Source organism: Lepus europaeus, chromosome 4, assembly GCF_033115175.1.
Source record: "Lepus europaeus isolate LE1 chromosome 4, mLepTim1.pri, whole genome shotgun sequence".
NCBI classification, from domain to species: domain Eukaryota; kingdom Metazoa; phylum Chordata; class Mammalia; order Lagomorpha; family Leporidae; genus Lepus; species Lepus europaeus.
The window spans coordinates 103,962,905-103,984,387 of NC_084830.1; the positions used below are offsets into that span (position 1 = coordinate 103,962,905).

Consider the following 21,483-nt stretch of genomic DNA (forward strand, 5'->3'; position numbering starts at 1 on the left):
GTTGGCCTAGCCCAGTCCCAGCCCTAGCCCTTGCAGGGAGTGAACCAGCAGTTAGATCTCTTTCCCTTGGACTTGGCATTGTGGTACAGTAAGTTAAGCTGCCACCTGTGATGCCAGCATTCCATATGAGTTTGAGTCCTGGCTGTTCCACTTCCAATCCAGCTCCCTGCCAATGTGCCTGGGAAAGCAACAGAACATGGTCCAAGTGCTTGAGCCCCTATGCCCTCAAGGCAGACCAGCCTCCTGGCTTCAGCCTGGCCCTGCCCTGGCTATTATAGCCACCTGGGGAGTGACTCAGCAAATGGAAGCTATCTCTCTCTCTGGCTGTCTCTGTCTCTCTCTCCCTCCCTGTAAGTCTGCTTTTCAAATAAATAAATAAATCTTTAAAAAATAATACTGAGCCTGGCCCAGTAACAGCTGTAAACTCCCTGTCTAGTGTGTGGACAGCATCACTCCCGGACTTCCATCCCCTGTGCTCTTCTTCTTCTTTTTTTTGACAGGCAGAGTGGACAGTGAGAGAGAGAGAGAGAGACAGAGAGAAAGGTCTTCCTTTTTGCCGTTGGTTCACCCTCCAATGGCCGCCACGGCTGGCACGCTGCTGCCGGTGCATCGCGCTGATCCGAAGCCAGGAGCCAGGTGCTTCCCCTGGTCTCCCATGCGGGTGCAGGGCCTAAGGACTTGGGCCATCCTCCACTGCACTCCTGGGCCATAGCAGAGAGCTGGCCTGGAAGAGGGGCAACCGGGACAGAATCTGGCACCCCAACCGGGACTAAAACCCGGTGTGCCGGTGCCACAAGGCGGAGGATTAGCCTATTGAGCCGGCTCCCTGTGCTCTTCTTAGTCCTCCCCAGGACCCTGGCCACCTTCCCCCAGCATGCTCTATTCCTGTGGTTGTGCGTGGTGTTCCTGAGGTGACCTACCACAGGTGTAGCTCCCCAACTCTCCCTTGACCTTCCCCCTCAACCAAGCATCCCATCTTTTCCCGCTATTTTAACTCATCATTCTGCCTAAGATCCCTCAAGTGCCTGCCCCCTTATTCCAAGCATAGGACACCGGAGATAAATGTCCCCTCCCTGCTTGTAACACTCTCCCAAAGCTGGCGGAGCCCACATGTATCTCTGCTTGCCAACGGCCCACCACTGGGCCATGAATTGGGCAGGACGTTCCTGGGCACGCTCCACTGGGGTTCGGAAGGTGCCTCAAGTTCAGAAACTGATTTCTTAAAGCCCTCTTGTATTTGCATGTTCAAGTTTAGTTATACTTGAATAGTTGCAAGTCCTGTAGCATTGCCCTCTGTAATGAAAATTAGCTCTTGCTTGTTGAGTTCTGACCACAAGCTCTGCTTCCAGTGTCCCACTAGGGCTCTGGATGTGTGAGGTGTGAGCAGGTACGTGACCTGCCCCTTGGCACAGCGCTGTGAGATCTGGAGCCTGGGAGTCAGCCCAGGTCTGATCCAGAGCCCTGACTCTGTTCTCTGCCCCAGAGGCCTGCAGGTTCTCCGTTACCAGATATAGCAACCTACTAGTTCCCAAAACTCACAGAGGAGACCTCAGGATATGTTTGGAGATCTGGAGAAACACTATCCAATAGAAATAGAATAAAATTTGTGCTTATCCTAATTTAAAAATTTTCAGTAGCCATATTTTAAAACACAAAATGAAACCGGTGAAATTAATTTTCATAATATAATTTCTTTAGCCAAATATATTGTAAATATTATTGTTTTAACATGGGATGTTCTGCATTCATTATCTCATAGCACATCTAAGTCTGGTGTTTGTTTTATAATTACAGCCCTCTCTATTTGGCAGTCAGATTTCATTGGAAAAATGATCTGTGTTTATATTTTGCAAAACTTATGGTTGGAAAGTAGATTCCCATAGCAAGTTGTTCCAAGTAAACATACCATTTTTTAATTATGTAAACAAGTGGTGCCGGTGCTGTGGCATAGTGGGTAAAGCTGCTGCCTGTGGTGCTGGCATCCCATATGGGGGCTGGTTCGAGTTCCGGCTGCTCCACTTCTGATCCAGCTCTCTGCTATGATCTGGGAAAGCAGTAGAAGATGGCTCGAGTCCTTGGGCCCCTGCACCCACATGGGAGACCTGGAGGAAGCTCCTGGCTCCTGGCTTTGGACTGGCGCAGCTCTGGCCGTTGCAGCCAATTGGGGAGTGAATCAGCAGATGGAAGACCTCTCTCTCTCTCTCTTTCTGCCTCTCCTCTCTGTGTGTAACTCCAACTTTCAAATAAATAAATAAATCTTTAAAAAATTATGTAAACAAGTTTCTTTTTCTACACTTTAAGTTAATTAAAATTACATAAATTTAATGATTTGGGGGCCAGCACTGTGGCACAATAGGTTAAGCCTCTGCCTGTGGTGCCAGCATCCATATGGGAGCTGATTCTAGTACCAGCTGCTTCTCTTCTGATCTAGCTCTCTGCTGTGGCCTGGGGAAGCAGTAGAAGATGGACTTGGGCCCCTGCACCCATGTGGGAGACCCGCAGGAAGCTCCTGGCTCCTGGCTTAGGCCAGCTGTGGTGGCCATTTGAGGAGTGAACCAGTGAATGGAAGACCTCCCTATCTCCCTCTCTCCCTCACTCTTTCTCTCCCTCTCTCCCTCTCTCTGTCTGTAACTCAACTCTCAAATAAATAAATAAAATCATTAAAGTTAATGACTTGGTTCCTCAGTCACATTAGTCCTCTGAGGATACTTCAATAAGTTCATGGAAAATAAGTTTAAAATATTTTATTTTGTTGACATCCATGCATAAAGGGAATCTTCAAAAACTTTGTTGAAAATGTGTATTATAGGGGCGGCGCTGTGGTGCAGTGAGTTAATGCCCTGGCCTGAAGCGCCGGCATCCCATATGGGCGCCAGTTCAAGACCTGGCTGCTCCACTTCTGATCCAGCTCACTGCTGTGGCCTGGGAGAGCAGTGGAAGATGGACAAGGTCCTTGGGCCCCTGCACCACGTGAGAGACCAGAGGAAGCTCCTGGCTCCTGGCTTCGGATCAGTGCAGCTCCGGCTGCTGTGGCCATCTGGAGAGTGAACCATCGGATGGAAGACCTCTCTCTCTCTCTGCCTCTCCTCTCTCTGTGTAACTCTGACTTGCAAATGAATAAATAAATCTTAAAAAAAAAGAAAATGTGTGTTATAAAAAATACTATGCATGGATTTTTAAAAAAAAATTGCACCAAGGCCGGCGCCGCGGCTCACTTGGCTAATCCTCCGCCTGTGGCGCCGGCACTCCAAGTTCTAGTCACGGTTGGGGTGCAGGATTCTGTCCCGGTTGCTCCTCTTCCAGTCCAGCTCTCTGCTGTGGCCCGGGAAAGCAGTGGAGGATGGCCCAAGTCCTTGGGCCCTGCACCTGCATGGGAGATCCGGAGGAAGCCTCTGGCTCCTGGCTTCGGATCAGCGCAGCACGGCGGCCATAGTGGCCATTTGAGGGTGAACCAACAGAAAAGGAAGACCTTTCTCTCTCTCTCTCTCTCTCTAACTCTGCCTGTCAAAAAAAATTGCACCAAAATAAATTTATCCTTTAAATCTATTTTCCACAAACTTTTGTAAGTTCATTCCTTCATATTTCAAGTATTCATGTGACTGGTGGCTACCATATTGTATAGCACAGATTTTGGATTTTCTTCTAAACCAGGGATGCGAGAGGAATTGGGACTGTACTGGGAAAAGCTACATTAAAAAAAAAGATTTATTTATTTATTTGAAAAACAGAGAGACAGAGACAAGAGAGATCTTCCATCTACTGGCTCACTCCTCAAATGCCAGCTGCAGCCAAGGCTGGGCCAGGCCAAAATCAGGCACTCAGAACTCCACCCAGGTCTCCACATGGCTGGCAGTGGTCCAAGCATTTGGGTCATCTTCTGTTGCTTTCCCAGCAGCATCAGGAGAGAGTAGGATCAGAAGTGGGGCAGCCGGGACTTGAACTGGCACTTGGATATGAGAAGCTGGCATTGTAGTTTACCTGACCCACTAGTCACTTTCCTATAATTTACCTCCGGGAAAGCAGTGGAGGATGGCCCATTTTTCATTTGTCTTGTCATAGTTCCATAATTTATTGTTCTTTGTTAAAATGGTATATGAGCCAACAGATCTGGTGGTTTTTTTTATTTGGATATTCATTTCTTTTTTATGAGGGCTTCCATATACATGTAAGAATTAAAATATTAACAATAAAATCTACATGATTTTTCTCTTGTTATTCTAACTTTTGTGAGTTCAACTCAAAGGTCCCAGTTGCAGAACCTAACAGGGTAGAAGGAAAGTCTTTCTTCCCAGATGAGCTGATTACCTCATGGGGCTGCTGAACCAAGAAAATAATCTCCTCTAAACCTTCACATCATGCTTTCTCTCAAGCCTCATAACCCCCTTGGCTGTCCAGCATCGATGCTCCGTATCCTAGAGGAAGCAAAGCTCAGACAGCGTTCCCATTATCAGCCTGCACCTCCTTCCACGCCCCTCTATGGCTTCCACCCTCTGCTGGTCACAGTCCCCCCGCCCCCCACCCCCGCAGAGGACAAGGAGATCAGACCTGAAAAACCACTGCATTGGCAGAGACCCAGACTGGGTTTGTGGAGCAATTTCCTCCCTCAGGTTGGATGGTATCTTTTCCAAGTTCTTTAAAATAAATAAATAAGACTTAGTTATTTATTTGAAGAGCAGAGTTAGAGAGAGAGAGAAAATACATCTTAAATTTAAAAAAAAAAAAGATTTTATTTATTTAAGGGGCAGAGTTACCCACAGAGAGAGGGATAGAGAGAGATCATCATTTACTGGTTCACTCCCCAATTGGCCGCAACAGCTGGAGCTGCGCCGATTCAAAGCCAGGAGCCAGGAGCTTCTTCCAGGTCTCCCATGTGTGTGCAGGGGCCCAAGGGCTTGGGCCATCTTCTACTGCTTTCCCAGGCCACAGCAGAGAGCTGGATCAGAAGAGGAGCAGCCGGGTCTAGAACCAACTCCCATATAGGGTACCAGCGCTGCAGGCAGAGGACTAACCTACTGCACCACAGCGCCGGCCCCAGCAAGAAGGTTTTGGAACGAATCTGTTGTGGGATTAGGGCACCTGTTAAGATTGAAGGCAAGAGTTCAGGGAAATGGGGCTTTGCTGAGGGGAAATTCACACTGTTCTTCTCTGCTGTCATCCACATAGCAGAGCACTGTGATGTCTGAAGTCAAGGTCCCAGTGCACTGCGCAGAGCCAGAGAACAGACACATCCCTGGGCAGCAGGAGGTCAAGTTCAGGAACTCATTGGTGGCTGATGCAAGCATTTGCTCCTTTCTCCCAGCCCTGAAGATGCCCTGTACTTCCTTTCAATCTGACAATGTCTAAGTTTGGTAGAGTATTTTGTGTCTGGAGTGTCTTGGCAACCCACAGACACTTGAGACAGCATCTCTCCAAGATGGTCCCTACTGGTTTTCTGAGCTTATGCTCCTGTCTGGTCTCATTTCACACTGAAGAGGGTGGACCTGAGGACATATGGCTTCGCCAGGTCAGAACAGATACCGTCAGGGCCGGCACTGTGGCTTAGCTGGTAAAGCTGCCACCTGCAGTGCCAGCATCCCATATGGGTACCGGTTCGAGTCCCAGCTGCTCTACTTCCAGTCCAACTCTTTTGTGGCATGGGAAAGCAGTGGAAGATGGCCCAAGTCCTTGGACTCCTGCACACATGTGGGAGACCTGGAGGAAGCTCCTGCCTCTTGGCTTGGGATTGGTGCAGCCCTGGCCATTGTGGCCAACTGGGGAGTGAACCAGCAGATGGAAGACCTCTCTCTCTCTCTCTGCCTCTCTTTCTCTCTCTGTGTAACTCTGACTTTCAAATAAATAAATAAATAAATCTTAAAAAAAAAGAAGAAGAAGAGGGGCCGGCACTGTGGAGCAGCGGGTTAAAGCCCTGGCCTGAAGCGCTGGCATCCCAAATGGGTGCTGGTTCTAGTCCCGGCTGCTCCTCTTCTGATCCAGCTCTCTGCTGTGGCCTGGGATAGCAATAGAAGATGGCCCAAGTGCTTGGGCTCCTGCACCTGCGTGGGAGACCCGGAAGGAGCTCTTGGCTCCTGGCTTCGGATCAGTGCAGCTCCGGCAGTTGTGGCCATTTGGGGAGTGAACCAGTAGATGGAAGACCTTTATCTTTGTCTCCGCCTCTCTCTGTAACTCTGTCTTTTAAATAAATAAAATAAATCTTTAAAAAAAGAAGAAGAAAGGTTAAGGAAAGGGAATTTAAAAAAGAACAGATACCATGAAGGGCGGGTATTTGGCCTAGTGGCTATGTCACCTGCTAGGATAACCACATCCTGTATCAGGCCATTGGGGCTCAATTCCTGGCTCCAGCTTCCTGTTAATGCAGACGCTGGGAGGCGGCGATGAGGGCTTCAGTAACTGGATTCCTGTCACCCACGTGGGAGATCTGGACTGTGTTCCCAGCTCCCGGTCTGGACCTGGTCCAGCCCCGGCTGGGAGCTCTGTGTGTGTGTGTGTGTGTTTGCCTGCTGTCTGCTTCTTTCTCTGCCTCTTGAGTTGCTTTTGTTTGTTTCTTTGTTTTGTTTTTGTAATTTCAAAAATAGGAGCAGGCACTTGGTGCCATGGTTAAGAGGCAGCTTGTGAGGGCCACATCCCATTTCAGAGTGCATGGGTTCAAGTCCTGGCTCCACTTCCAATTCTGGCTTCTTGCTAACGTGCACCCTGGGAGGCAGCAGGTAAAGGCTGAAGTACTTGGGTCCCTGCCACCCAGGTGGGAGGTCTGGATTGAATTCCCCATTCCTGGCTTCAGCCTGACTCAGCCCCAGATGTTTCAGACACTTGGGGAGCAAACTAGCAGATGAACAATTTCTGTTTCTGTCATCTGTCAATACTCTATCATCTATCTCTGTCTCTCTGCCTTTTAAATAAACAAATAAAAATAGGAAAAATATGCCTCAAACTTTAAAAAATGTGTTAAAGTTTTATTTATTTATTTGAAAGTCAGAGTTACGGTGGGGGGGGGGGCAAACAGAGCTTCCATCCACTGGTTCACTCCTCATGTGGCCACAGCAGCCAGGGCTGGGCCAGACTGAAGCCAGGAGCCAGAAGCCAGGAACTTCCTCTGGGTCTCCCACATATGTGGCAGGGGCCCAAACACATGGGCCATCTTCTGCTGCTGCTTTTCTCAGGCCATTAGTAGGGAGCTGTATCAGAAGTGGAGCAGCCAGGATTTGAACCAGTACCCATACGGAATGCCAGCATTGCAGGAGGCAGCTTTACATGCTATGCCACAATGCCAACCCCTAAACCTTTTTTTAAAGTTTTACTTATTTATTTGAAAGTCAGAGTTACAGAGAGAGAGAGAGAGAGAGAGAGACAGAGTGAGATCTTCCATCCACTGGTTCACTCCCCAGATACATAACCAGAGCTGGCCCAGTTCGAAACCAGGAGCCAGGAGCTTCTTCCAGGTCCCCCATGTTAGTGGCAGGGGTCCAAGCACTTGGGTCATCCTCCACGGCCTTTCCCAGGCTATTAGCAGGGAGCTGGACAGAAGTGGAGCAGCCAGGACGTGAACTGGCACCCACATGGGATGCTAGCATTGCAGGCAGTAGGTTAGCCTGCAATACCACAATGCTGGCCCTGAACTTTTTTTTTCATGTGAAATAAATTCTTGTCTACTAACTCTAATGTCTAGATCATCTCTGTTTATTTATCTCAAAAAAAAAAAAAAAAAAAGATAGAGAGGGGAGGGGAGGGGAGGGGAGAGGAGGAAAGGAGAGGAGGAAGGTGCTAGTGTTGTGGTGCAAAGGGTTAAGCTGTCGCCTGGGTCTCCAGCATTGAACTCCAATCCCTTCTGATCCCGCCCACTGCTAATGCACCTGGGAAGGCAGCACTGTCTCTCATTGTTGTGGGACAGGGGTCCCCAACTGGGTTTATCCCAAGGTCTTATCTAAGCATGAGAGATGAACTCAAAGCAGAGACATAGATCAAGTGCAGAGAAAAGCAGGATTTATGTAAAGGGTAGCCCACATTCAAAAGTGAATGTGGGCTGCCCTCCTCCCTGAGGAGATGGGTTGGGTGTCTGCTGCCACGGCTATGCTCCTCTTAAATTTGGATCGCCCCTTTATTGGTCACTGGGTGGTCCCCTAATTGAATATACAAATGGGGTAGAGAGTGCGTGGTGCTTTCTGGGAAGGTTTCAGGGTGTGTGCACACAGTGCTCGGCATACATGTGGTCATCATGGCATGATGGAGGAGTGAGGCTCAGGTGCATCACGGAAGAGTGGCTACGCTAAATAGGGTGGGAATTTCGTTGTGGGTGACTCCTGCAAGGAGACTGCTGGCAGTGTCTTGGTTCCTTTGTTCACTAACTAGCTCCCTGCCTCACCCTTATCAACATCACCACATTGAAGCTTCCAGCACAGAAGCCTTGGGGGACGTACTCAAACCAAACCACAGCACACACCTACGATAAAGTTTAAATCACAGCAGGCGCCATGGCTCAACAGGCTAATCCTCCGCCTTGCAGCACCGGCACACCGGGTTCTAGTCCCGGTTGGGATGCCGAATTCTGTCCTGGTTGCCCCTCTTCCAGGCCAGCTCTCTGCTATGGCCCGGGAAGGCAGTGGAGGATGGCCCAAGTGCTTGGGCCCTGCACCCACATGGGAGACCAGGAGAAGCACCTGGCTCCTGGCTTCGGATCAGCATGATGCACCGGCCACAGCGGCCATTGGAGGGTGAACCAACGGCAAAAAGGAAGACCTTTCTTTCTGTCTCTCTTTCTCTCTCACTATCCACTCTGCCTGTTAAAAAAAAAAAAAAAAAGTTTAAATCACAAATCAGGCCCAGTGAGTGATGAACAGCATCACTGAGAACAAAATAGAACAGTTAGAACAGCAGACTGTTATAGAAGTTATTAAAACATATGGATTGCTTATTTCTGGAGCTTTCTACTTAATATTTCCTTTCCATGGATGACCACATACAGAAACTAAAAGTGTGTAAAACAAAACTGCAGATAAGAGAAACTGCAGATAACTGTACTAGATGAGACTCCTGAGCCTCAAACACAACCCCAGGGAACCCTAAATTAGCTGAGATTAAGTTTCTGCCACTCCAGCAGAATGGAGTTCAAAATAGAAATTAAGGTGAGGGCTTAATTACACTGCTTGCGCATGAGGATTTAGGAACAGAGACTCACCCTAGCTGGAGTAAATATTTGGGGGCAGAATTACGAAGAGGGTCGGGTGGATGAGGGGGTGATGAGGAGAATGAAGAGGCTCCTCCTTCCAGGCTCCCCAAACACCCCAGGCAAATTCAGGTTCTGCACCACAGGAGCAAAGTCTCCCCCCTCCCTTAATGGTCTTCCTCTGTAGGTCCTTCAGCATAGGTTCAATTGGTCTTTCCCAGTTAAGGAATGATCCAGAGACATGCTTTAATCTGATAAAGCAGTCTACTTCACTAGCAATTTATTATTCACGTCCTAGGAAGAGTATCTTTAAAAAAATTTATTTATTTATTTGAAAGGCAGAGTTACAGAGACAGAGAGAGAGAAAAAAGACAGAGAGGTCTTCCATCTATTGGTTCACTCCCCAAATGGCTGCAACAGCCAGGGCTGGGCCAGGCCAAAGCCAGGAGCCAGGAACTTCTTCCAGGTCACCACATGGGTACAGGAGCCCAAGCACCTGGGCCATCCTCTGCTGCTTTCCCAGGCGCATTAGTGGGGAACTGGATCAGAAGTAGAGCAGCTAGGACATTAACCAGTGCCCATATGGGATGCTGGCATTGCAGGCAGCAGCTTAACTCGCTCTGCCACAATGCTGGCCTCAAAGAGTAACTTTTTTTTTTTAAACTTTTATTTAATGAATATAAATTTCCAAAGTACAGCTTATGGCTTCCCCCCTATAACTTCCCTCCCACCCGCAACCCTCCCATTTCCCACTCCCTCTCCCCTTCCATTCACATCAAGATTCATTTTCAATTCTCTTTATATACAGAAGATCAGTTTAGTATATATTAAGTAAAGATTTCAACAGTTTGCCACCACATAGCAACACAAAGTGAAAAATACTGTTGGAGTACTAGTTATGGTATTAAATAACAATGTACAGCACATTAAAGACAGGGATCCTACATGATTTTTTTAAAAAATTGATTAATTTTCTATGCAATTTCCAATTTAACACCAAGTTTTTTTTTCATTTTCAATTATCTTTATATACAGAAGATCGATTCAGTATATACTAAGTAAAGATTTCATCAGTTTGCACCCACACAGAAACACAAAGTGTAAAATACTGTTTGAAGACTAGTTAGAGCATTACTTCACATTGGACAACACATTAAGGACAGATCCCACATGAGACATAAGTACACAATGACTCCTGTTGTTGATTTAACAATTTGACACTCTTGTTTATGGTGTCAGTAATCTCTCTAGGCTCTAGTCATGAGTTGCCAAGGCTATGGAAGCCTTTAGGGTTCTCCGACTTTGATCTTATCCGATAGGGTCATAGTCAAAATGGAAGTTCTCTCCTCCCTTCAGAGAAAGGTACCTCCCTCTTTGATGGCCCCGTTCTTTCCACTGGGATCTCACTCGTAGAGATCTTTCATTTAGGTTTTTTTTTTTTTCTTTGCCAGAGTGTCTTGGCTTTCCATGTCTAAAATACTCTCATGGGCTCTTCAGCCAGATCTGAATGCCTTAAGGGCTGATTCTGAGGCCAGAGTGCTATTTAGGACATCTGCCATTCTATGAGTCTGCTGTGTATCCCGCTTCCCATGTTGGATTGTTTTTTCCCTTTTTGATTCTATCAGTTAGTATTAGCAGACACTAGTCTTGTTTGTGTGATCCCTTTGATTCTTAGACCTATCAGTGTGATCAATTGTGAACTGAAATTGATCACTTGGACTAGTGAGATGGCATTGGTCCATGCCACCTTGATGGGATTTTATTGGAATCCCCTGGCACGTTTCTAACTCCATCATTTGGGGCAAGTCCGATTGAGCATGCCCCAAATTGTACATCTCCTCCCTCAAAGAGTAACTTTTAAAAAATGGACCATTAAGGGGCCAGTGTTGTGGCACGGTAAATTAAGCTGCCATGCCAGCATCCCATATGAGTGCTAGCTATATCCACTTATGATTCAGTTCCCTGAAAATGTGCCTGGGAAAACATTGAAAGATGGCCTAAGTGGGTGCACCCCTGCCACCCATGTAGGACACCAGGATGGAGTTCTAGGTTCCTGACTTCGGCCTGGCCCCAGTGCTAGGGATTGAACCAGCAGATAGGAGATCTCTCTCTTTCTCTCTCTGCCTGTCTCCCTCTGTAACTCTTTCAAATAAATAAAATAGGGGGCTGGCGCCATGGCTCACTTGGTTAATCCTCCGCCTGCGGCGCCAGCATCCCATATGAGCACTGGGTTCTAGTCCTGGTTGCTCCTCTTCCAGTCTAGCTCTCTGCTGTGGCCCAGGAGTGCAGTGGAGGATGGCCCAAGTGCTTGGGCCCTGCACCCGCATGGGAGACCAGGAGGAAGTACCTGGCTCCTGGCTTCAGATCCGTGCAGTGCCGGCCGTAGTGGCCAATTGGGGGGTGAACCAATGGAAAAAGGAAGACCTTTCTCTCTCTCTCTCTCTCTCACTGTCTACAACTCTACCTGTCAAATTAAAAAAAAGAAAGAAAATAAATATTTTCAAAAATGCATCATTAAAACTCCTCAGTGATAGTTATGGTGATATGTAGGTCTGCAGAGCCTGAAAGAGGTCAAGGCAAAGTCCAGCTCACTTTGCCTCCCCTGGAGATCCTTCTCATCCCCTGCTTCACCTGGACATCCTTCTCTCTCTCTTTTTTTTTTTTTAAGATTTTTAAAAATTTATTTGAAAGAGTTACACAGAGAGAAGAAGCAGAGAGAGAGAGAGAGAGAGAGAGAGAGAGAGAGAGGTCTTTCATTTGCTGGTTCACTCCCTAGTTGGCTGCAATAGCCAGAGCGGCACTGATCTGAAGCCAGGAGCCTCTTCCAGGTCTCCCACGCAGGTGCGGGGGCCCAAGGACATGGGCCATCTTCTACTGCTTTCCCAGGCCATAGCAGAGAGCTGGATTGGAAGTGGAGCAGCCGGGACTCAAACTGGTGCCCATATGAGATGCCAGCACTGAAGGCAGCAGCTTTACTTGCTATGCCACAGCGCCGGCCCCATCACTCTTCCTCTTGACCCGTGTGCATGACCCTCATGGGAAGGCCCAGTTTCAGCCTGGAATCATGCCTACTCCGACCCCTCCTCTCACCCTCTCCAGCCTTGTTTCCTCTCCCCCTGTCCATAGAGGTGGAAGAGTCCACCCCAATTCTCAGAGGATTAAGGAGAGAGAATTGGTGTTCCCCCTCCCCAAAAAATCCTATGGAACTCCTTAATTAGGCCGCAGACCAATTCCAGTTCAGGAGGAGAGCTGGGAGAGGAAGGAGCACTGGATCAGTGAATTTTCCTTTGCTATAGTGAAACACCTGAGGCTGAGAAATGTATAAGAGGTCTATGTATTTCACAGGTCTGAAGGCTGAAAGTCCAAGAAGCCCATTCGAGGAGGAATTGGTGTGTTTTTTATTGCAGGGTCCCTATGAGTTTCCCTTTTCCATGTCCTTAGGCCCTCTCTGAGGAAGTCTGGATCTCCTAAGCAATCCTATCAAAACAGGGATGTAGGGCCAGCGCCGTGGCTCAATAGGCTAATCCTCTGCCTGCGGCGCCAGCACTCCCAGTTCTAGTCCCGGTTGGGGTGCCGGATTCTGTCCTGGTTGCTCCTCTTCCAGTCCAGCTCTCTGCTGTGGCCCAGGAAGGCATGGCCCAAGTGCTTGGGCCTGCACCCACAAGGGAGACCAGGAGGAAGCGCCTGGCTCCTGGCTTTGGATCAGCACAGCACGCCAGCCTTAGCAGCCATTTGAGGGTGAACCAACGGAAAAAGGAAGACCTTTCTGTCTCTATAACTCTGTCTAACTCTGCCTGACAAAAAAAAAAAAAAAAACAACAAAAAAACAGGGATGTAGTTTTTTTTTTCCTGTTCAACTCCTCATTAACAACTCTCTGCGAGACCACCGCACAAGAGAGAAGGCGGACAGGACAGGAATGCAAGCAACGTGCCCAGGCAGCCGACCTGCGCTTTAGGACTTGTTTGGACATCGGTCATAGCAGTGCTGGCGGCTATCCCCAATTTTATGGCTGAGTGGATCAGGTAACAGGGAGCTTGGGGGTGACTGTGCGGGGGCGGGCACACCAGCAGGTATCCAATTTCAGCAGGCCCTGGAGCGAGCCAGGAACTACTCCTCAAAAGGAGAGTAAGTAGTTGCTGAAGGAGGGCCTAACTTTGATCCAATGCTTGAGCATTTAAAAGCCAAAGCTAGAACTACTTACTCTACAGCCTGACCCACTCAGAAAATGTTCTCTCCTTGTACAAGTCCTCCCCTAATGTCGGTAGTGTTGAAGGGACCCCGCAACTGGTCAAAATAATGTCCTTAGGTGCAGGGGCCCAACAACTTGGGCTATCATCTGCTTTCCCAGGCCATAGCGGAGAGCTGGATTGGAAGTGGAGCAGCTGAGACTAGAACAGGTGCCCATATGGGATCTGACGCTTCAGGCCAGGGCTTTAACCCACTGCACCACAGCGCTGGCCCCTGCTCATGCATTTTAAATTAATGGGTATATTAAATTGTGTAAACATGCTAGAGTTTACTTATGATGAATAATTAGGTTTATCCTCGATACTGGTGGGGCTATTCTCCTGCCTATTTATTTTAGTGTACATTCACATTAAATGCCATTCTGTTTCACAAAATAATAATAATAATAATAATGTCCTTAGATACGGAGGTGTTACCTCTTAAATCCACCAAGTACTGCTCCTCTCTTTTTTAGTGGTGGGAACTTCATTTTGCAGGGAACATCTCAGCAGACTCCAGACCCCCAGGATGTTCACTGAGTAGACAGGTGGCTGTGCGCCTGTGGAATTTATTGTCCACTTTCTGGCACACACGTCACGCCACACATGCACAAGGCACACCTGTTACTGCCTGCTTTCTAGGCCCATCAGAATGATGTGCCAGAGCTGATTGACCTCATGGCCACACACTGGTGACCTGATCAAAAACTCCTATGAAGGGAGGTGGCAGAGAAAGTGGCTTGAGAGGAGGAAAAGGCATGGTGGTTTCGGAGGGAGGGGACACTGATGTGCAGCTGACAGACTTCACAGGTTAACTTCTTCATTAACCCACACGATCTACTTCTATTACAGACTCAAAACTTGTTTCCTGAGCAAGTCTTAAAACTATGGTCGATTTTTGACAGCGGAACTGTCAATCTCAGGTGAAAATGAGTACAACAGAATAGTCCATTTTGTTCTATAAGAGCACGAACAAGTCTGCTCACGTTTTGCACAATACCTTGCATTCTGTGGGTGCTTAATAAATGGACGGGAGTTTTCATTTGAAACGTATTTGAATTTTTAAAACAAGAGATTTTGTTCCTTTAGGGCAGAGGTGAGGAACCTTCTTTAATGTCAACAGCCATTTGGATATTTATAACATCATTTGCAGGCCATCTAAAATTATCAATTTAAAACTTAGCCTGTGGCCGGCACCGTGGCTCAATAGGCTAATCTTCCACCTGCGGCGCCGGCACACCGGGTTCTAGTCCCGGTCAGGGTGCCGGATTCTGTCCTGGTTGCCCCTCTTCCAATCCAGCTCTCTGCTGTGGCCTGGGAGGGCAGTGGAGGATGGCCCAAGTGCTTGGGCCCTGCACCCCAAGGGAGACCTGGAGAAGCACCTGGCTCCTGGCTTTGGATCAGCGCGGTGCACCAGCTGCAGCGCGCCAGCCGCGGCGGCCATTGGAGGGTGAACCAATGGCAAAGGAAGACCTTTCTCTCTGTCTCTCTCTCTCTCTCTCTCACTTGTGGCACAGCAGGTTAGGCTGCGGCCTACAGTGCTGGCATCCCATATGGGTCCTGGCTGCTCCACTTCTTGATCCAGCTCCCTGCTAACGCGTCTAGGAAAGCAGCCAAAAATGGCCCAAGTCCCTGAGTCTCTGCACCCATGTGGGAGACCTGGAAGAAGCTCCTGGCTCCTGGCATCAGCCTGGCATGGCCCTGGCAGTTGTGGCCATTTAGGAAGTGAACCAGCAGATGGAAGATCTCTCTCTCTCTCTCTTTCTCCCTCTCTGTAACTCTACCTTACAAATAAATAAACTTATTTATTTATTTATTTATTTATTTATTTATTTTGACAGGCAGAGTGGACAGTGAGAAAGAGACAGAGAGAAAGGTCTTCCTTTACCGTTGGTTCACCCTCCAATGGCCGCTGCGGTAGGCGCGCTGCAGCCGGCGCACCATGCTGATCCAAAGCCAGGAGCCAGGTGCTTCTCCTGGTTTCCCATGCGGGTGCAGGGCCCAAGCACTTGGGCCATCCTCCACTGTACTCCCAGGACACAGCAGAGAGCTGGACTGGAAGAGGGGCAACCGGGACAGAATCCGGCACCCCGACCGGGACTAGAACCCGGTGTGCCGGCGCTGCAGGTGGAGGATTAGCCTATTGAGCCATGGCACCAGTACAAATAAATGAACTTTAATAAGTAAATTAATTAATTTTTTTTTTAATTCCTTGAGCTGGTGTTGTGGCACAGTGGGTTAAGCTACTGCTTACGTCACCAGCGTCCCATATTGGAGCACTAGTTTGAGTCCCAGCTGCTCTGCTTCTGATCAAGCTTCCTGCCAATGTGCTGGGAAGGAAACCCAAGGGCTTGGGCTCCTGCCACCAATGTGGTAGACCAGGATGGAGTTCCTGGCTCCTGGCTCCACCCCAGCCAAGCCCTGGCTGTTGCAGCCATTTAGGGGAGTGAACCAGCAGATGAAAGATCTTTCTCGGGGCGGGTGCTGTGGCGCAGTAGGTTAATCCTCTGCTTGCAGTGCCAGCATCCCATTTGGGCACCAGCTATAGTCCCAGTTGCTCCACTTCCAATCCAGCTCTCTGCTATGGCCTGGGAAAGCAGTAGAAGATGGCCAAAGTCCTTGGGCTCCTGCACCCATGTGGGAGACCCGAAAGAAGCTCCTAGCTTCTGGCTTTGAATTGGCGCAGCTCTGGCTGTTGCTGCCATTTGGGGAGTGAACCAGCGGATGGAAGATCTCTCTCTCTGTCTCTCCCTCTCAGTGTGTATAAATCTACCTCTCAAATAAATAAAAATAAAATAAGAAAAAAAAGAAAGGTAGCTTTCTCTCCTTTTTTCTCTCTGTTGCTCTGCCTTTTAAATAAATAAATAAATAATAAATCTTTCAAAAAATACTTTTATTCCTTTTTTACAAATTCCCCCCAAACCAAGTGCCTCTAGAACACAGCATATCCCTGGAGCCAGAGGGTGTGCTGCCCCTGCCACACAAACGCAAGCCCTGGCTGATGTTCGGTGCAGTAGTTCTCTCTTACCAGAGGCTTCCCCTTCTCATCAGCTGTGGTTAGAAAATACCAGGCTGCAGAAGTACACAAGTCGTAAGCTCTAAGTTGACACTGATCTGAATCAATCAAGACTTCAATGATGAAGTCTCAGCTGTCCAGCGTTTGCACACTGCATAAACCACCTGCCCAATAGGCTCTCAGGAGCCATCTTGGACACCAGATCCATTGTGGTGGTACAGAGTGCTTGTGTTCAGGTAGCCCTTATATTACTTAGCAACAGCCCCAAAACACAAGATAAGTGATGCTGGACATTTTATTACATTATATTATATTTGCTCTATTTTATACTTGGTAATTGTTAATCTCCTATTGTAGCTAAGTTACAAATTAAGCTTTGTCTTAGTTATGCATGTATAGGAGAAAACAGTGTACACAGGACTTGGGACTATCTTGGTTTCAGAGGTCCACTGGGGTCTCAGAGCGTGTTTCCCAAGGACAGTAGGGGACCGTTGCATGGAACAAGCATTGACTATACCACTGGTTGCCTGTCAGATGCCAACAACGGTGCTTGTGTGTTACCAGGATGACCACACTATACCTCTGGTTGCCTGTCGGATGCCAACAACGGTGCCAGTGTGTTCCCACATCCAGAAGAGTGTCAGTAACTGGAGTCTGACCAAAAGGCTCTGTCCTTCTTCAAGGCCATTTCTCTTCCACTCTGGCCACACGGACAAGGTAGGGAAGAAAGGGTGTGACTCACCTGCCTCGTTCAAACTGTTGATAGGGCCATTAATAATTCCTGTGCGGAATGAAGAGCTATTTCCAGTCTATGTTCTTGATCGTGAAGGAGAGCTCCAGAGCCTTCCATTTAGCTCTTCAGGATCCTGCCCCTGCTGAGCGGGAAGCAACTCTACACAGCAGTGCAACCACCATGCCGTTTCAGAACACCACTGACCCACATGACAGCCTGCACCCAAAATGCTCCACAGCTGTGTACCAGGGGCTGGCACTGTCGCGTAGCGGGTTGAGTATCTGTCTGGGACCAGTGCTGTGGAACACTGGGTTAATACCCTGGCTTGAAGCACAGGCATCCCATATGGGTGCCGGTTCGAGGCCTGGCTACTCCACTTCCAATCCAGCTCTCTGCTATGGCCTGGGAAAGCAGCAGAAGATGGCCCAAGTCCTTGGGCCCCTGAATTTGTGTAGGAGACCCGGAAGAAGCTCCTGGCTTCTGGCTTCAGAAATGCCCAGCTCCGGCTGTTGTGGCCATTTGCAGAGTGAACCAGTGGTTGGAAGACCTCTCCCTGTAACTCTGCCTCTCAACTAAATAAACACATCTTAAAAAAAAAAAAAAAAAAAATGTGTACCATGTGCATGTATTACATACAAAAACAAAGGGAGGAGGAAATCCTTTTTTACAACTACACATATAATTATTAAATTTTAAAAAATGCATTTATTTGAATGGCAGAAACACACAAAGAGAGAGGCAGATCTCCCTTCTACTGGTTCACTCCAAACGCCTAACAGCCAGGGCTGTGCCACGCCTAAGCCAGGAGCTCAGAGCTCAGGCCGCATCTCCCACGTGGATGGCAGGCACCCAAGACATCTCCTGCTGCCTCCCGGGGTGCACTTTAGCAGGAAGCACCCTGGCACCTGGAGCGTGGGCGTCCCAAGCCTGGGCCCAACCGCTGCGCCAAACGCGCACCTCATCACTATGCCATTCTGAAGGCTCCTTTGTGTCCTCCAAACCCCCTGTGTTCACTTCTTGAGCAGGAGCCCGGGCATCCGCACTGCTCAAACCGGCGTGGCTCGCCCCGGCCGACTCAGGGAGAGCCAGCCGCGTCTGGAACCCGCCGTCCCCGCACGCTGCCCACACGGGCCGGGAGCGCCGGCTGGAAAATGTCCAGCAACCTTCTCTATACAAGGTTGGCGACCAAATGGGATAACTCGTTACCCGCTTCTCTGTGTTAAGGGAGGAGTCAAGTGAGGAGTGTGAAAGTACCGCAGAAATGAATTCACTCATCCACTTAACGGGCAATTATTAAGCGCCTAAGGGCACATAGACCACCACAGCCTCGCCCGCGTTCCCCTCGCAGGTCGCTACCTCCAGTCCCGCCATGGGGAGGGCGTCTCCCCACGCCCCGCTTTTCTCCCACGGAACTCCGGGTAATGACCTTATTCAAAATGGCGCTGGCAGCCTCGGGGGCTAATGCGGCGGCGCGGACTCCGCGTGCCCTCTGACCTGCTGGCAGCGGGTGGAGGGGAGCCGGGCGCCGCCATATTGGCTGTTGTCCTGTGTGGGGAGCGGCGGCGGCGGCGGCGGCGGCGGCGGCAGCGGCGTGAACGAAGCGAGGGAGCGGCGACGCGGCAGCATGACTCGGAGGCGGAGCAGGCCCAGCGGCGGCGCGGGCCGGCGCGAGCGGGCGCGGGCCACGGGGCTGCAGAAGCCCCAAGCGCCCGAGCCCCCGCCGCCGCCGCCACCGCCGCCGCCGCCGCCGAGCCTAGAAGCGGGAGCGGGTGCAGGGCCCCCAGAGGCGCCAGCCGAGCCTGACCGCGACGGCCTCAGGGAGGAGGACGAGCCCCAGCTGGCGCCCAGCCCGCAGGTAGGAGCGAGCGAGGCGATTCCGGCGGCTCCGGGCTTTCATCTTCCCCAAGCGGGGCGGGGCGGGACCCGGGTTGGGGCTGGGATTGGGATTGGGATTGGGATCGGGATCGGGATCGGGATCGGGATTGGGATTGGAGCTAGTCGGGGGCTGAGGCTGTCTCTCCCGGGGCAGGAGTGGAGAATGGACCCTTCTCCCCAGAGGCGAGGCTCTGCCCGTCCTCCTACGACCAGGCTGAAGCCGTTCCCCACTGCCAGAGGCTAAACGTTCTGGCTGTCCACCCACCCCGGGACTGGGCTGTGTCCCGAGGCCACAGCTCAACTAAGCGCCCGCCACCTCCCTCGGCCCACCTGCTCCCCCACCTACCCACAGGCCGTCTCCGGGCGCTGGAGCTTGCAAGGCTGCAGTCCCTGGCCTCTCCCATTGGGAGCAGCTCCACTCCTTCCCCCGCACCGCCTGCAGCCAGTGGCCCCTGAGCAGCTGTGCCCCCAGCATCCAGAGCGTTTGGAGCAGATAGCATTTGGTGGGGCTCCTGCCCTGAGGTGAAACCTGCCCTCTCTCCCCAGTACCCATGTCCCACAAGGCGGCCCACTCCGACCCTCAGATCCCTGGTTTGGCGAATCCTGCTGAAAGGGAGCAGTAGGAGGATTCTCCAAAGCTTCCAGCTTGCCACCTGGAAGAAGGTCACATTCTTTTGATCAAAGGAGATAATAGGAGGTACCCTGCCAGTGTTCACATAGAGGCGGGGTTGGCACGGGCCACAGTTGCCGTGGGAGGGTTGTGGCCCCCCGGGGCGGGTGGCTCGCCCTCAGCTTGCTCTGACAAAAGAGTTCTGAGTTGGTCTTTTGGCTGAGCCTGCAGAAGGAGGCAGGCTCCTGCAGGAGTCTTGGAGGGTCGGATGCAGCGCCGGATGAGGATGAGGCGTGGCGGAAGATGCGTTTGGCTCTGCAGACACTGCATCGGGCAGCAGGGGACTCTGGGAGGCTGGTGCAGCCAGAAGGCATGGCTCTTGACAGCCTTCTAGTAGAATCTCTGGAATTGTGCATGTGAGTGGGGATGCCGCTTGGGGTCCCTTTCCCAGAAAGCCTTCCCTGACCTCCCCGGTTAAGTCAGGCACCCCGTCCGTGTCCACAGCTCTCTGTGCTTCCCGCTGGTAGCTCTTGATGTTTCTGTCCCGGCACTGGACTGTGAACTCCCCGGGGACTCAATGTCTTCTATCTCTGATCCTTCACGCCTAGCCCAGAGCCTTGCTGATACGGGGTAGAAATAACTAGGAGAATGAGAACGGATGACTCAGTTCAGGACCTGGGCTGATTGTAACCCAGTTTCTGTGCTGGTCTCCTTTGAGTCTTGGATCACATAGAGGTTTTTAACTAATGAAAACCACCACTGATTAAGAGTCAGAAAACTGACTTCCTACACCCCCTCCCCCAGGGAGATTCCCAGGTTGGACCCCACACCTCCTGGGTCCTGCTTCCAACCCTGCGGCTGCTTCCCCTTCTAATCAACAAGGGGAGAATAAGAAGGGGCTCCCCGGGAGCTGTCGTTGTCTCCTTCCGGTTTGGCACATATAACATTTTAGGGTCCCTGCCACATAGAGGAGCCAAAAAGCTTGGCTGACAGCTTGACCATTCCATTTTTATTAAGGTCATGACTTTTCCCAAGCGCTGTTAAGCTCCATTAACTCCATGTTCTTACCTACCCCACTGCTTGACCTGCTAGTTGATTCATTTATTCATGCCAGGCACTTCACACACCTTACCTCTAGCTTCCCACCACCCGGCTATTTCTCCCCAGTGTTTAGCGCAAATATGGAGTTGACTATTGATCGAATGATTCGTCTGCTTTTGTATATAAACCATGAGAGCGCAGGAAACATCTCAGTCACCATTGTAGCCCTTAGCCTTGTGATTAACAAACTTAATTAACAAAGGATCTACCTATTATTACCCTATTTTTCAGATGAAGAAACAGAAACCCAGAGCAGCTAAACAAATGACTCCCACTATAGGTTTCAGGCCAAAAAGCCACTGCCCAAATGATTCCCGCTGCAGGTTTCAGACAGAAAAAAAAACACTTCAGAGTACTTTGGGGGATTTTTACAAGGTATTTAAAAAAGAAAAGAAAAGAAATACAGCCACAGAGGTGAAATAAACGGGCAAACTCTGTTCTGACTGTGCCCCACTGTGGATGCAGGCATGCCTTTGATGGGGATCTCCAGCTCCCACAACCCTCATAACCCTGTCTTATGTCCGCAGAGCAGGTAGAGGAGACAAAATACAATGCCAGGTGCCGAACCAAATCCAAAGGCAGCAAATGAGACCACTTCTAGTCCACAGACTTGCAATGAGGTCTCAATATACACATTGTTCTGTTTAATTTTTATTTTAACTTGAGCCAATATTTTGAAAACTACAAGGTTTCTCACAGGTCTGGTTTTGTGCCTCTTCTTAAAACTCTATAAACATCTGGCGATGCTGGGTCCAAACCCACCA

The 21,483-nt window shown here is 49.8% G+C and overlaps 1 protein-coding gene across 7 annotated transcripts in view; it reads left to right on the plus strand.

Moving 5' to 3' along the window:
• The first annotated feature begins 18,757 nt into the window (after positions 1-18,757).
• FAM193B (family with sequence similarity 193 member B) overlaps positions 18,758-21,483 on the plus strand; it is a 32,917-nt gene continuing 30,191 nt past the window's right edge. For 6 of the 7 annotated variants that reach the window (XM_062188615.1, XM_062188609.1, XM_062188608.1 and 3 more), the window contains exon 1: positions 18,758-18,988. In XM_062188615.1, the coding sequence (XP_062044599.1) occupies positions 18,758-18,988 (231 nt within the window). Of the gene's footprint in view, positions 18,989-19,728; positions 20,035-21,483 lie in introns of those variants that run through there. The other variant, XM_062188614.1, reaches the window with a different exon arrangement.